Here is a 15,518-nt window from a genome sequence, read left to right as displayed (position 1 = left end):
ACTGCTGCTGCTGCATTGTCTATCGCATACACAAGAAAGAACACACAAAGACGTCCACACCGGTGAAGCATGCACTAGCAACTGGCAGTTTATTTCTAGTATGAAGAAAACATTCCACAATGAATGCGCCCTTGACAGCAGCATGAATCCAATAAAAGCTGCAAAAACTTCGTACATAAAATGCCCATTAAATGTAGCTGCAACAGTTGTAATTCTGTTGGAATATTCACTCGAACTCAAATGGCATGCTTTACTTTCTGTAATAACAATGTGGCAGTTCAAAATCACTAGTTCTGTGAAAGCCTTCATAACTTTACTAAGAAAGTAAATCAAGCTACTTAAATTATAAGACAAGAAAGTGCATTTCAATATATTCAGAAAGAGTATGCAAAAATATAATCAAATTTTTCAAGCCGTGGATAAATGCACGCATAGCACAGTCTTCGTCAATGGGTTTTGTCCATTACTGCAGTGTTTAAAAGTGACCCAAGGGCAGCTAGTGTACAGCTACTTCCATATTAGATGCAGAGCTTTAAAGAACCTCTGTGCGCAAACAACTGGCCTAATGAAGTGCACATATCACTCACTAGGTGATATATTATGGTCTATGTTTTTTGGGATATATGCTGGCATCAGTACTTGCCTGCCTTTTATTTGTTTATTTATTTATACAGAGTACCTACAGTGCCCTCTGGGGCATTATTTTAGGGGGGAAAGCAACATAAATAAAAACAGACAAAGTACAGAATAAGTTAGGTAAACGATGCAATTTACAATGTACACACAAAAACCGTAGAAATTCATGCACTATAGCAAACAGAATAAAATCAAAAATGAAAAGAACCATTGTAGACAGACAAACATGGCCAAAACACACTCGCACACAAAATAAGAACATTTTACAGTACAGCATTGTTTTAACAATAAAGCTTTGAGAATAGTCAACTTAGAGAAAATTTCAATATAAATACAAAGAAGAGAGAAGAAAAAAAAAACTAGGACAACAAATATTGCGCTTAATCGAAACATGTGGTTTTGCAAAGCGGTCAGAAAGGACGTAGGAGGAGCGGTAGCAACCTGCACAGGGAGACAGTTCCAGTCATGCACGGTTTGTGGAAAAAAAACTGTACTCGAATACGTATATGCGGCAATTGTACTCGCGCACCTTGAGTGGGCACGAGTACAACTGAGTTGCACCTTGAGTGAAAACAAATAGACAGTGCTGTCAACTGTGAGCATTGTTGTTGCAGATGCAAGCCAAGCAACTGATCTGACAGGACACTGCACCTGCTGGACAAAGAAGCAATCAAAGGCCAGTGGGTGGGAAAGTTGAATATTTGTTTTAAAGGCTACTATCACATTTTTTGATTGCTTTAGTTAGAGGAGTGACAGTTTTCTTTTGACTTCAATTTTAAAATGCAAAAAAATCAGCATTTTTAAGGAGCCGTAAAACTTGTTCACTTGAAGAGCCAATCTGTCATTCACTTCTTCGACCGGCAGGCTGCTCAGCCAGTCTTTATGAAAATTGTACTGGACACCAGTTTTTCATTAATTACAGCAAATTCAAGCAAGTTCCAATGTTATCTTTCCCTTCGAAGTAAGTATACTGCAATATGCGAATGAGTGAGTGATCTAGCTCTGCTCTCGAAAAGTCCAGTACCTAGAGCAGAAGAATTAAGTCTGGGATCTAAACATGGAAGTCCCTGTCCATTTGGCTGCGGAACAAGAGAATTTAGAACAGAATATTGTTATGAAGGCGAAAATTTGCGCGCTGTTACTGAAAATGGCTTGTAGCACTGTATATGAAATGTCGGGCTGGCCGCATGATTATGATAGTTATGTATGCTGCAACAGGTGTGAATATTAAAATTTAAACAACTACCAGCTAGCTTTATTATCCTGCTAAGTTTCTTTAATGTTCATGACTAGAAATGTAGGAAAGCTTTTTGTACCATTACAAGACTAGCCCAGGTGTAGTACCGATATCATGCATCTACCTTCTCATCCGTCGCCCATGGACCGTCAGTGCCTGCCTCTGATCTAAGTGTATAGAGCCCGCTAGCCTTCATACATGGGTGCTCCTGTAGGATGGTGGCTATTGTATGCTCGCTCAGTGGACAGAAAACATGCAATGCCCTCAACTTAGAACATCGACGTGATACTTCCAACAAGGCACATTCCAGTTCAGCACTTGGTGGTGCTTGCAAGATGAGCTTTTCAAGTGTTTCTGCATAGCTGTATGCTGCCAGTAGCACCATGTCATGTATGATGGTAAAGGTCTCCAGCCTAAGCACGGCACACGGCACCTCTGGCCTCATGACCAATGGGATAACTACCAGTGGGCAAGTCTGGTCAAAATGAAGAGTTACACGCAGCTGGGGCAGACCAGAAACCATGTGTGACCACAGCTCTGAGCTCAGCTGTGTCTTCTCATCCTGTGGATGGCTAGCAATGATCTCCTCACTGCGGCACTGCAAGGAGAGGTGCTCAAGGCCAACACGGTGTTGTTCAAGGAAGCACAAAAGCACATCCTGAGACAAGCTGCATTTGTGCACACGGAGGTCACGAAGGCGCCGACAGCGCTGAGCAAGTCTGACAATGCAATCTGGTTGTACCAAGCAAACAAGGTTGTTGTTTTGAATGTTTAGGTATTCCAGCTGAGGGTTGTGCTGAGACAGAGCGTCAATGGTGTGCGAATCAATCATCATTGGGAACTTGCTGAGATCCACTTCAACCAGATGGCTGTCACACCGCTTGAAGACAGCTTCTAAGGCTGACACAAATTCTTTTCCAGCATAGAACAGAGGATTCTCGCCAGTGCAGATAATGCGAAGGTGCGACAACCTCGCGGACGCGCATTTTGCAAGCAAAAGAAGTGCTTGTACCGCATTTACACGGTTGACGTTTTGGAACTGGTTAAGTTCGATGACCACTTGACGCAGGTAAGAACCATATGATCTAATGCACTGAAGAAGTCTTGTGTCCTTGCGTGCATAAAAACGGAAGTGAAAATTAGTCCACGCAGCTGGAGAGGTGAAGATGTTACACCACTGACGACAGGACAGTGCTGCTTGTAGGCGGTCAGGAAGTGACAGCTTCATAAAGATTTTCAAAAGAATGGCTTCGGGAAGGCTCTCGTAAGAAACAATCTTGTGATCATCATCCATGGTGTCAGTGCAACGGAAGTAACACATTTCAAATGTCTTCTCTCAGCAAGACGTGCCACCTGACCAATTCCTGGCGCGCATCTGTACAACAGAAAAGCCATTTAGTTACACACGTCCCGAATTAAGTTTCCCGGTCATTACGACGGCGAGAACGAGCGCCAGTACCTACTATACACGGTCGCAGCATGTGCATTCTGAGCACCAAATAAACCTTAATACAAACATCTCGTATACTTACAGAACTTCCAACGCAGTATTCCTCAATCGAAGTTTGAACGACGGCCATACCGCAACTTCATACAACGCAAACGACGCTGCTCTCCTCGCCTGCGGCCAAGTCAAACAGCTCAGCGTCTAAATTTACTCTGCCGCACTCTCGATCACGCACCCAAAAGAGGAAGCTCGACTTCGCGAAACTTGAGAGATTGGAACTGCGCAGAGTATGAATGCGCCAGTAATTTACATGACATAATGGTTTATAATTTTATTTTCCAACAGCCTTACGAAGTGCATCTAACACTTCTTTCACAAGATAGTCCCTATTCGAGCGGTTTACGTTGAAAACCCGAGCGCATTTATGACCTTTGATATGCTCCACAAGCGGCAGGCACTGTGTTCCGGTGCTCACGGGCACGGTTACGAGGATGCAGTTGTTTTCATCAGCAAAAAGTTCATTGACTCGGTTCCGAAATTGTTCAGAGAAAAGTTCCATCTTGCCAACTTCATCAATAACTAAGACATCGCTCTTGGTTTTCAGAGAGTCCAGAGCAACTTCTTCGAAGGTCTTCACAGTGACACAGTATCTTCCCACAAATGGTCCTTTCCCAGCGGGGAAATGGTCGCGAGTTCGGGCAAGTGGAGCTTTTTTGTTGTCTGTGGTAACAACGTCGAAACCAACCCTGTTTCCGTTTTCTCGCAGTTCGGTCGTGTAGAAGCCAGATACGGTGACACCTTGTTCAACAAGTGTTCTTACTGCATTTTTTACTATTGTGGTCTTACCTACACCAGGTGAACCAGTCAGAACTACGAACTTTGGAGAGGCCATTGTAAACAGTTCTTGTGGAGAATTTAAGGCACTCCACGAAGCAATGTGAGGCAAGCCCAACAGCTAGCGACTCTAGCAACGGGCCAACGGGTACGGAGCAATCGCAGAGCAGCCGAAGGAAGCAGGCAGAAGCGAAGGTAGACCAATCTTTTTCCAAAAGTCCACGTGACTCATTGTTTACACCAGGGTTGATCCCTGAAAAATTTCGTAGCCTTGCCTGGCCTTGCCGCCTTGCACCTGTTCAGTAAAAGAAAAAAAAAGATCGCTTACAAAACTAATAAAGTGTACGGAAATTTAGATTCCTAAGTCAAATTTATCTTAATGCGCAGCTCGCCTCGTTCGAGTCGTCCAAGCACCGCAAGAAAAAAGACGTCGCCGCGTCACCACCCGCGCCCGCGTCTGCGCGTGCGGTGCGGCGCGCGCGTGCGGTGTGCGGCGCGTGCGGTTACTGATTGGCTCGCGGCTGCATTCGTTAGTTTTTGAACGTAGGCTTGCATGTAGCGTCGAGCCGGGTTGCAGTAGCAGATTTCGAGGCACAATTCTCGAAATGGCTTCTCAAAATGTTGACCCGTTGGCCTCAGGTGAATATGTGAAAAGCAGCGACGAGCAGCGCAGCATCGACTCTGGCAGGCATTCTGTGACGAAAAGGTAAGGACCAATTCAGGAGCTAACGTGCCAGCCGTAGGCCTAGGACTTCCCGTATAATCCGAGAGCTTCTTTGTTTTAAGAACGGGAAAAGAAATTATGCGAGGAACGAATTATCGGTTTATGTGTAAGTGAGTTAGGTTAACTTGTAAGTAGCGTTCCTCGGTATGCGCTTGGGACTTGGTAGACTGGGGTTAATACTAGTGTGTGTGTATGCATTTAATCTAGGTTACAGCTATCGCACATTTTGCTCATAGTGCGTGATAATGTTCACCTGTTCATATTTTTATTTGTACCACCGATAGGAGCAACTGTGCGCTCGCTTACATAACGAAAATGAGCTTGTAAGTAGGCGGAGTAGATTGCTCTAAACTATTGTGGTATCCCTCTTTTGCAGGCTTCAGCAAGAGCTGATGACTCTAATGGTACGTCGAAATTTTTTGCAAGAATACCTGCGTGGTGTGCGTAGGGAGAGCGAAGATTTCTTTCTCCAGCGTTACGCAGGTTCCTTGCATGAAGTAAGGTGCTGTTGTAATTCTGTCACGCCCTACTTTTGTTTCCAAGCATTGTGGCGGGAATCTCGTTACCGGTTGAAAATGGCTTGCTGTACCTTTCTCGCAAAAACTGTGAGCGTCGTGTAATATTTGTTCCTGCTCGGTTCGTTTGCTAATAGAAAATTCTGACATTGCATTAACGGAAACTAACGCAAAAATGACTTCTGCGGGTACTTGTATCGGCCGGGGCGGCCGTAACGAAAGGAGCCGAGACTAATTGAACGGGACCAAAGAGCCTCTGGCGTTTATTGGACGAGCACGCACGCACAAGTGCATAGCCATTCCCGAAACAAAACAAAAAGCTCATAATATATCATGTACTCTCTTCTTTTGGGGAACAAAAAGAAAATTTTTACATTGAAATATAGCACTATGTTAACTTTAATCTTACACAGCACAGATCATTATCACAGTTTTACAGAACATTGTAAATTGGAACAGTTACATCAGATTAAGCATGAACTGACAATTCCCAATTTTGCAGAGCAAGACAATCCCTCAACACAACAAAACAACACTGTGTCAATCATATCATGAAAATGTTTGATATATACTTTTAACACGAATAATCGAACACGCACTTACACTTAAAGAATTATCAGTTCACAGACGATACACAGATTACAGTACGCATTGCACAGTCAGTCTTACTCACTGAAAGGCAATGGCCACGGAGGAGGGTGGCGCACTACTGTGGAGTCCTGTCAATGAAGACTATGATGACCGGGCTCCTTGGTCAGTAGTCAGTTGAGAGTCTATCCCTTCACTCACACTGTACTGGACACTGGTGCTGGAAAACTCTGGGCACTGCCGAACAGCAAGACACATTTTGCGCCTCTGTACTGTGATCTCGAAGACACCTCTGGCAGAGGCTCACTCCAAGTGCAGTGATCTTGAAGTGGAGATATCACATCGTCTTGTGTTATTTCGCCTGATTCAGACTCTTGGTCCGTCTGGTCATAAGTCATTTCAATGGAACTGAATAGGATTCTGCTCCTGCTGCTTTGTTGTATCGGCCGAGACTCAGCTGAGTATGACCATGACCAAAAAATGACGTGTTTTTTGGACAAGCGCACATATTTATTGACTGTGGACACGTGGCCTAAGACAGCCAGTTGAAAAGTATACACACAAGTGGTACATAGCCAATCTGTGAAACAAGAACGAAAACTCGCATTGTTATGCTAGGCAAATAATAAGCTTTAAATTGGTGACCTTGTGGCATTGAAGCACTGTTTTGAGGAAAGCGGTTTCTGCAGCAAGTTGTGCAAGTTTTCAATACTACTACCAGAAGGTCGAAATGATGTTGAAAGGTTAATTGTTTTGTGTAGTTTTGTTGATTCAGAAACACTTTTTGAAAGCATGCATTTATTTGCTTTGTGCTTATGCTGGTATACGTGATCCAGTTGAATGTTGAGTGCAAGCAGGGTGACTCTTGTGTCAGCAAACTAATGGCGATTTCCACTGGTCGATCGAAGCTGGGCGCCTGAGCCGACCTAAAGCGCTACAGAGCGAATCAGCCTTGGTCGACCAGCGGAACGTGTAGAGCGCGCGGCGGAAGTAAAGCTGAGCCGGTTTCAAAAGTTGTACTGGTTGTAGCCGCATCCCAGTGCCAAAATGTTTGCGGTTGATAAATAGGCAGGAGTGCGGCCCTCAACAACTTGCTTTCTCATTTTTTAACGCTGCAGGCGTTTTTCGATAGACGCACTTCGACATACTCTCGCAAAAAACTGTGATGCCCAGTGTCCTCTGCCGATATCACTGAAACAGTCAAAAACAGCCAAAAGAATCCAGCAGCATCCGGAAGTGACCGCGTCAGCGTCTAGGACTTCGGCGAGATCAGACTTTGGTCGGCGGATCGAGCTGGAGCGTCCCGAACTGCCCCAAACGACCAGCGGAATACGCTCAACCTATCTTGGTCGACCAGTGGAATTTGAAATCATCGTCCCGGAGCAAGAAAACGTGCTTCGTAGCGACCAGTAGAAATCGCCATAATTGCAGCTCTGCACTTGCCCATATCCAAATTGCGGCATGTGGGAAATCTCTATGTGCAATTTTAGGTGCCATTCCGTAAGGTGGGTTGTATGAGCATCATATAGTGGCAAGTCTGCAACATTGGCCGTCTTGACCGTTTTGTGAGTGAGTGCCGAAGGAAGCGTGCAAATTTTTGGGAGTAGGTTGGGGTTGTCCAGTGTACGTTTTTCGTGCAAAAGCACTGTACGCTCACCAACCAAGAATCTTGTGCGATCTTCCTTGTTGGCACCATTGCTTTCACATTTGAAAGAAAAAAAATCAGAGTGGATTCTAACCGGATGGGTTTTAACTCTGGTGCAGTAGCTGGGTGAGCCACCGTGGCGGGTGCTTCCGCCAGAGTCCTTTCATACTGCTCCCAATGGTCCTGAGACTAACGGTGAAGTTAGGTTTGGGGACAAAAGTGTGCCACTGCTGATCAGGGGCTGGGGCCGCACTAGCGGTATATGCTGCAGTAGCACCCGAAACTGTTGCTTTTATGCCCATGCTATTGTTAATATTTTGATCACTTTGCGGGAATTGAAAGCAAGGTTCTGTATCCTCTGCAGATGTGCAACCGTAATCTGCTTGACGCTTATAGGAAAATGCTGTTTACAGAGCCACACTTGGCTCCTTACCCATTATTATCTAGCTGATGCATAGAGACTTGTTGCGCTTAGTATTGGGACACCGAAAAAAAACTTGAAAGGTGTGATGGCTTCATTAACCTACATAATGCAAGTGGCCGCAGAGTAGTGTGCAGTAAGGCAAAGGCTGTGGTAGCAGACTGCAGTCACTATATTCATATTGCACCCGGCTTGCTCAGTTGCGTGCCTGGTCAAGTCACAAGTTTAGCTGTACCTCGTATTATACTCTGTGGTACGGTAAGCACTAGCTAGTATGGGATATTATTGGAGGGTTGAATGCACGGTCAAGCGCCTGTCTGTTGCAGACGGATGTGCCAAAATGCCACCTGCTTGCTGCTGTGCTCGGCTATAAGGTGCTGATGTTTTGGAAGCACAATGCATTTGATTTGCATAGCAGATTGTCACTTTTTCATCTTCTGAGCTTATTATTATATGTCTTGGCAGCCGTAACTTTACCATTTTGCCCGCATGGTTCCACTATTTGCAGTTAGTGCTGCGACGTGGTGCCACTAACTGTTCCGACCCCAATCGAATAACACCGTTTTTAATTTTGACATGCGTAGGTACCCATTACAGCACTGCATCATAGTATTTACCATAGTAATGTCAATTATTTTCTCCAACATAGCCGCCGCCATCATCGGGAGTGTACATGCGCAACATAAAAAGGCGAACACCTTGTTTTGAATTAACAATTATTCACATATTGTTACCTAGTCGTAATAGCAGTCCATAAGTTTAGAAAGCAGCATAAGGTTCCAGGAGATGCACTTTATTGGGAAATGCATACTCGGCGGCGGCCATAGCAACAAAGTGCATGGCAATAGACCTCTCCTCGGGTACGTCACACGATGCGAGTGACGTCACGGTTGTGACATTTCCGGTTTCCGTCGCGGACGCCGATGGGCAAAACAGTCGCCTGAATGCATGCGATCGCAGAGAGAGTCGCGAGTCGCTGCACGAGCAACAAAAATCTTCATTGCGGGCATTGGGACCTTTGCCTCGACCCTGAATTGTAATGCCTATGAGCTGCTGTGCAGTGGGATGCACCAACCGTGCCAAAAAAGGCTCTGGTATACGCTTTTTCGATTTCCACGAGACGAAAATCTCCTGGACTCGGGTGTGTGCACGCACTGTGCCAAGATAGATGGAAGCCAACCCACAGACCGGATCTGCGGAACTTGCCCATGCTGATTTGTTCTAGAGTTCAGCTAGCTTATTATTCACTGTACTTATTACACTATCTGGTGATTTACATAAAACTGTTTGACTGCAGGTTGTTTTGTATCCATAGAATGAGGGGCTTTGAGAAGGCAAGCTGTAACTAATTCTTTACCTTCTTCGTTAACATTTTTTCATGTTTCCTCAAAAAGGGTGCTCTACTCAACCCCTGTTAGGCTCATATATATGCAGCTCATCTCAATGGCAAGTAACAACTAGTAAAGTATGTTGTCAGAGAGTTTAAGCTAAAACTTGGGAAATGAAGATCAAGTAGTTAGAGGGAATAAAAAATTGTTACATACATTTTCCCGGAACTTGTTCCACTTACAAAGCTGTGAAGTAGTGGACCGAGTGAGTCCAGATGAAACGAGCATTTCCACTTTGAAGAGTAAATAAGCCACATGCGTGCTTCTCCTAATCTAAAAGATAAATGTTTATTACTGCTAAATGTCTAGCATTACAAGAGCGCACACACTTCAAAACTTGTAGATTACCAATCGAGCTATTGCAGCAACTAAAGTGCCAGAACCTCTAGAAAACGTTAAGCGTGTACAGAGATGGTAGAGAGTAATAGACATTTGAATTGTAGTAAACTGGTAGCATAGTACGACTTACAAGTGGAAAGGCTAGGCTTGCAAGCGTAAAGGCTAGATAAGCAGGGTCTGAACTGCTCAGACGGCATATGGATTGTGAGGCACGTTGCATAGCACGGATCCGGAGCATTTTAGCCACCTAAGGCCTGACACTGCACGACACGAGAGCACGCTTTCAACTTTGGCCCCATCGATAACTGGCCGCCGCTGCAACCGCGGCCGGGATCGAACCAGCGACGTCGAAAACTGTATAACACGATCAAAACATGCGAGATCCTATGCTCTGTGTATCGCAGGCTGATTTCACCCGTGAAGGATATATTCTGGCGGGATGATTTGTGTGCAATGCACTTCCAATCTACCGCATACATTCATAGTCCTGCCTATCAAAGTAGCCTGTTAAAACGCTATTGCTCGACGTCACACCGAACACAGCTTACCCGGCCATGCATGTGCAGTGACGTCGAAAACTGTATAACATGATCAAAACATGCGAGATCCTATGCTCTGTGTATCGCAGGCTGATTTCACCCGTGAAGGATATATTCTAGCGGGATGATTTGCGTGCAATGCACTTCCAGTCTACCGCATACATTCATATTCCTGCCTATCAAAGTAGCCTGTTAAAACGCTATTACTCGACGTCACACCAAACACAGCTTACCCGGCCATGCATGTGCAGTGGGCTGCTTGTACGGTTCCGTCCTCGTGCAAAAGCAAGCTTCATATAGTTTGCCGGTGGTCCTCCGCGACGGCACCCCTTTAGCTTTTAAAAAGCGGCACTTTAAGCTAGCATCGGCAATGAAAACTTACATGCCCTTTCGCTGCAAGAACGTAAGCCTTTAACGAGCGATAGGACTTCAAGCTATCTGTGGTGTAGCTAGGGCCAGGCGTCTGAACAAGGCACACGCATATGTCACCAAAACGAACATTTGGCCACAATTTGGAGTCATTTTTCCAGTCCTTCAAAACAAAGTGGTCGGGGTATTGGTCCGCGTTGTTGCGTTGTGTCTGCTCCAGTAGCGGACCAACGGGTAGCGAAAAGCAGAGTCAGACGTCGGGCTGCAGGCACTTGAACATTGGGCGGTGGTCACCCAAGCAGAGACTGGCCGAGAGTTAGAACTTAACGAAGGTTTATTTGCATGGTGAATCTGAGAAGGTACACACCAGAGAGCACTCGTGCTCTCGTTTTTAACAACTTTTTTGTCCCCAAGTACCTAGTTGGGGAATTTTCTATTTTGTCAAAGTCCAATCACATTTGAGTTCCTGATCTGCTGACATTCGGGAACCGCCCACTAGAAACGTCCTCCCAGCGCACTCTTTCCACTTTAGCGGCACGATGGCGACTCCGCCGGGGGAAGTCAGGCATGGGGGTCCCATGGAGGCTTGCTGGCTGTGCAAGGTCGGAACCGCGCGCCACCCACGCGGACCCCTCGTGCAGGAGCACTCCGCGGGAAAGGAATGCGGTGACCGCTCTTCTCCACGGGGGGGAGATGACCTGCTCTCTCTCCTCGGTGCTAACACGCAGGCGCCGCGGCTCTGTTTTCAAACACAGGCGCGCCCGCTCTTCGGCGAATTCGTTAGCGCCTCTGTGCACAGTCCTCCGGACACAAACTGGGGCAAGTGCTCCCGTCGCTGCCGACATGCGACACCGCGTTGCTGCGTCCTGGGTGGTTCTGGTCCGCGAACTCAGAGGTGGTCGCGTGCAGTCTTCTTAGAAAATTGGACGCCCATTTCGACACGTGCACCATCTCGTTACTCGGGAAGTTCGAAACGTAACACCGTCAACTACTAACTTTTCAACATACCGCCGGCGAGCGATATCAGGCAACAACATCGCATACTCGGACAGCTCCATCGGTTCGGAACACACAGGAACGCATTGGAGGCTATCGAGACAAGGAATGGGCCTGGGTCGAGACCACGGTGTAAGAAATAATCGAGACACAAGCGCGCGCCGCTGTGTTCAGCACGGCCGCGGCCGAAAAAAACGACCAGTTTTGCCCATCGCCGTTGCATCGGAGAGCGCTGCAGTCGCCGCACGTGCGTTCTGTGACGTCACATTGTTTACTCGAGGGGGAGGTCTATTGTTGAACAACAAAATGTCTGCCACCCTGGGTCGAGCTGAATTCAAAATTGGCAAGGCACCTTTGATACAAGATGCTAAAAGTCACCACAGTAATCTGGAATAATGTAGAAGCTCTTGTTCATGGCTGCAATATAAATCTGGTCATGCCTTGCTTCACAAACTAACATCGCAGCTCGGGGTAGTGTAGTCGAAACTCATACTGCATGGTGTCAACCGAACCCCCCTTTTATTCATGGAGGTGTCGCTATTGTATAGGACACAGCCACGCGACACAAAACACTAAACGGAAGTACACTTACACATAGCATGGTCACAATTTAGTCTCAACTGTAACCCAAACTAATATACTTCGCAGTTGTTGGTCATTAGTGCTCAAATGGGATGCATGATTTCAGCATTTCCCGACTGCTCCTAAGACACTTTATTTCTTGCCAGATGTCTGGCGACAAGGGAATTTCTGCATTTCCTGATGGTGACAACCTCTTTCGGTGGATTGGGACAATACAAGGACCTCCTGGAACAGTAAGTAGCATTTTAGGTCCAAGGCTTTTATAGGATGAAGTATAGTAAAGGTTCTGTCACAGTACATGCCTCTTTTTGGGTAGGATTTCATGCCCCACCCAGTGTTATAGATAAATTGCATGTTAGTGCTTTTGTTCTTAGATAAGAGTGCACTTAAAATGGGAAAGGACAACTTTCTGATAGGTCTAGAAGCTGATGGTGTCATTGTGATTCTCATTTGTTCAGAGGGATACATGCATGTGGCACGGCCGCTCAATGGAGGCGCACTTGGGTGCGGCCAGTCGTGTCGCCCGGAAGAGCCGTATTGCATCTAGTTCTCATCGCGCTCCGTGACAAGTCCGGACGGAGAGCTGAGCGCAGCGGCCGTGGCTGTGCTTTCGTTTCAGCGTCCACACGGTCGGCGCTTGCTCAATTTAGGATTTATGAGCAACGTTTCACACATTATGTGATGCTACGTGCAAGTTTGCTATTGATAAGGTGACAGCGGCATGTCATCATCACTGAGCTTTTCCAAGTCATTCGTGGTCTTCCGTTTACACGAGAATCGAGACAGTCGTGTGCTTCGCTGAGTGGGCACCCATTTAGCTTCATTTCAACCACTGTAATAACGTATGACATATTAGAGTCTTGAAATCGGGAAAAGGTTTGGGGCCATTTATTCAGCGTGCACTTTTCTGGAAACTTACAATTCAGGACGTAGCAATCAACATTATTGTTCAGCCTGTTCCTCCGTTTTCACTGGAAATAATATTCAAGTGGGTACCACCACCCAAACATACTAGCTAACACAAACTGTAGCAAAAGAAACAACACAAGACAGCCGGTTCAACGACGGCCGCAGGCTCAGGCAATTTTTTTTTTTATTTGATTATGAAGCTGTGTGATGCACAGAAGACACGCAAGCTTATTTTAAAAGTGAACCTTTCTCGGAAAAGGTTTATGTGCAAGTGTGATTTTTTCCACTGTCAGATTGATGGTGCCTGTCCAGTTGGTCAGAAGTGGTCGCATTAGTTTGGTTAGGTGATTAGTGTGACTGCGGTCTTCTCTCTCGCAAATGAACTCCGCAAATTGCACAAAATAGGGAAAAAGGGATGAAACTAACATGTTGCATAGCTTGCTGCTTCTTCTGACCTCCGGGCACTTCATCACCTTGCTAACAAAAAAGTCCAGGGTTTTGGAGGAATCACAAGGCACAAAGTTAATAAAAGGATGGGGACTAATAAAATAAAATTATTGACACTCTAAAGTAAGAACTAGAAGACATTTCAACTTTGGTAATATATAAATAATGAAAACACGGGCAGGCACTGAAAACAGAATAAATAAAAATGTTTCATGAGATTCTGTAAAAATATTCATACTTTCTCTTCAAATGGACATGCAAGGTAACCAGCCAAGAATGCAGTCGGTGCTAACTCTGTCGTGCTGGTTTACACCACACATGAATGAATCTAAGCTGACTCGAAAACTCTCTCGCTGCAGACGTGATGGCAGTTGGCAAGGTACAACTCATAATCACGAATGCCAAGTTTTATAGCTGCCTAATTGTTGATAGGTGCATCTGCAGACTTTGATGCTTGCAAGATGCCAACCTGCTCAAAGCATGGCAAAATGTGTACAATCTGTCGATATATATATTTTTTCTTCGCTAGTGGTACCGTCTGTTGCAGAAGTTCGCAGCCCAACGCGCCGAGCGGAAAAGCAGTATCGCTCCCGAGAGGCGGCGCTGCGCCCGCCGGCGCTGCCTGGTGACGCAGCTATAAAGAGTGAGAAGGCTTGTTCTCTTCCCCTCATCCCGCGCTTGATATCGCACATCTTTGCTCTCAGCCGTGGGATGAGCGGAAGAGAACAAGCCTCCTCACTCTTTATAGCTGCGTCACCAGGCAGCGCCGCCTCTCGGGAGCGATACTGCTCCTCCGACCAGCGCGTTGGGCTGCAAACTGCTGCAACAGACTGTACCTTCAGTATTTTCTCAGAGGTGAAAACTGCAGCCCTTGCGTCAACTTTGTCTTTCCTGCCTTTGAATTGCCTTAGGCTGCTGAAAAGCAACACTACAGACCCGCTGTTGAGGGCCTGCTTTAGGGCGTATCGGAAGCTGAAAATATATCAGTTAAATGCAATGCACTAGTAAGGCACACAGAAGACATAAGATACTTGATGTGATCAAGAATGTACTTAATCTGCGCCACTGTGGATCTGGTTGTCATGATTGTTGCTTCATACGTTTGCTTGGTTAGCCTTTGCTTCGACGTGCCTCCTTGGACCTCAATGTCTTCAATATGGCAAAGTCCAACTCTAACCAAGAGAGTCGCTCGTCACTTGACAAATAGGCTGGCTCCTCTTGGTGTCTCCATGGCTTCACTTATGCGATGTTGTGCAAGGCATACAATTTTGATATCATTGTCATTGCTAAATGATCAACTCGGCTTGACACCGACGAAAGGAGACGCAGAGAAGAATAGTTTGCGCCTACTTTGACTCATTGTAACGTTGCCATAGATAGAAAATAATGAAAAATAACAAATATTAAAACTGCTGGGCATGAGGTTGAGGGTGAGGGAGGGCAAATGAGATGAGGGTGAGTGAGGACCAGCAATATTTTTTAGGTGAGGATGAGGGTGAGGGAGGGCGAAGAAATTTTTGTAAGTGAGGGTGAGGGAGGGCTGCCGATTGGAAATTGAGGGCGATGGAGGAAAGGTCAAAATGAGGGCATTTGCCCACCTCTGCATACCAGTGATTTGCCACTCGGCTCCCACCGGTTCCCTTTTCCGTTCTAGCCCTCCTGAGATTGTTTTCGTGGTGTACAGCGGCACACAGCAGTTGCCTGGCATGGTGCTGCATACGCTTAGGACGCTGTTGACACAGGTACCGATGACACGCATGCAGAGCTATCAGAACCACACGGTTATGCTGAGTAGTCAAAACGAAAACGCGCCAACACAGCCAGCGCGCTCCTTCCGCTTCATCTGCTTGTCCGTTCCGGCGGCTTCTCGTCATGGAGTGGTGGTGCCCCCGCGGAGAATGA

General features: G+C 46.1%; 3 protein-coding genes across 3 annotated transcripts in view; 1 reads left to right on the top strand and 2 right to left on the bottom strand.

The window, feature by feature from the left end:
• Positions 1 to 57: 57 nt before the first annotated feature.
• LOC146202708 (F-box/LRR-repeat protein 8-like) lies at positions 58 to 3,633 on the bottom strand. The gene is made up of 2 exons (XM_084588256.1): positions 3,406 to 3,633; positions 58 to 3,248 (listed from the first exon to the last, which is right to left on the bottom strand). The coding sequence occupies exon 2, from the start codon at positions 3,192 to 3,194 to the stop codon at positions 1,986 to 1,988; it is 1,209 nt and encodes a 402-aa protein (XP_084444382.1). The 5' UTR covers positions 3,195 to 3,248; positions 3,406 to 3,633; the 3' UTR covers positions 58 to 1,985.
• A 3-nt stretch (positions 3,634 to 3,636) lies between these two features.
• LOC146202707 (cancer-related nucleoside-triphosphatase) lies at positions 3,637 to 4,597 on the bottom strand. Its single transcript, XM_084588257.1, has one exon. It carries the CDS (start codon positions 4,210 to 4,212, stop codon positions 3,652 to 3,654), a length of 561 nt encoding a protein of 186 aa, XP_084444383.1. The 5' UTR covers positions 4,213 to 4,597; the 3' UTR covers positions 3,637 to 3,651.
• A 27-nt stretch (positions 4,598 to 4,624) lies between these two features.
• Positions 4,625 to 15,518, top strand: part of LOC146202705 (ubiquitin-conjugating enzyme E2 C-like) — a 52,802-nt gene continuing 41,908 nt past the window's right edge. The window contains exons 1-3 of the mRNA XM_084588258.1: positions 4,625 to 4,860; positions 5,255 to 5,282; positions 12,407 to 12,493. Coding sequence (XP_084444384.1) covers positions 4,760 to 4,860; positions 5,255 to 5,282; positions 12,407 to 12,493 — 216 coding nt within the window. The 5' untranslated portion in view covers positions 4,625 to 4,759. The remainder of the gene's footprint in view (positions 4,861 to 5,254; positions 5,283 to 12,406; positions 12,494 to 15,518) is intronic.

The sequence above is a fragment of the Amblyomma maculatum genome, chromosome 1 (genome assembly GCF_055883805.1).
Source record: "Amblyomma maculatum isolate TAMU_Amacu chromosome 1, ASM5588380v1, whole genome shotgun sequence".
NCBI classification, from domain to species: Eukaryota; Metazoa; Arthropoda; class Arachnida; order Ixodida; family Ixodidae; genus Amblyomma; species Amblyomma maculatum.
This window is presented reverse-complemented; position numbering and strand designations above follow the sequence as displayed.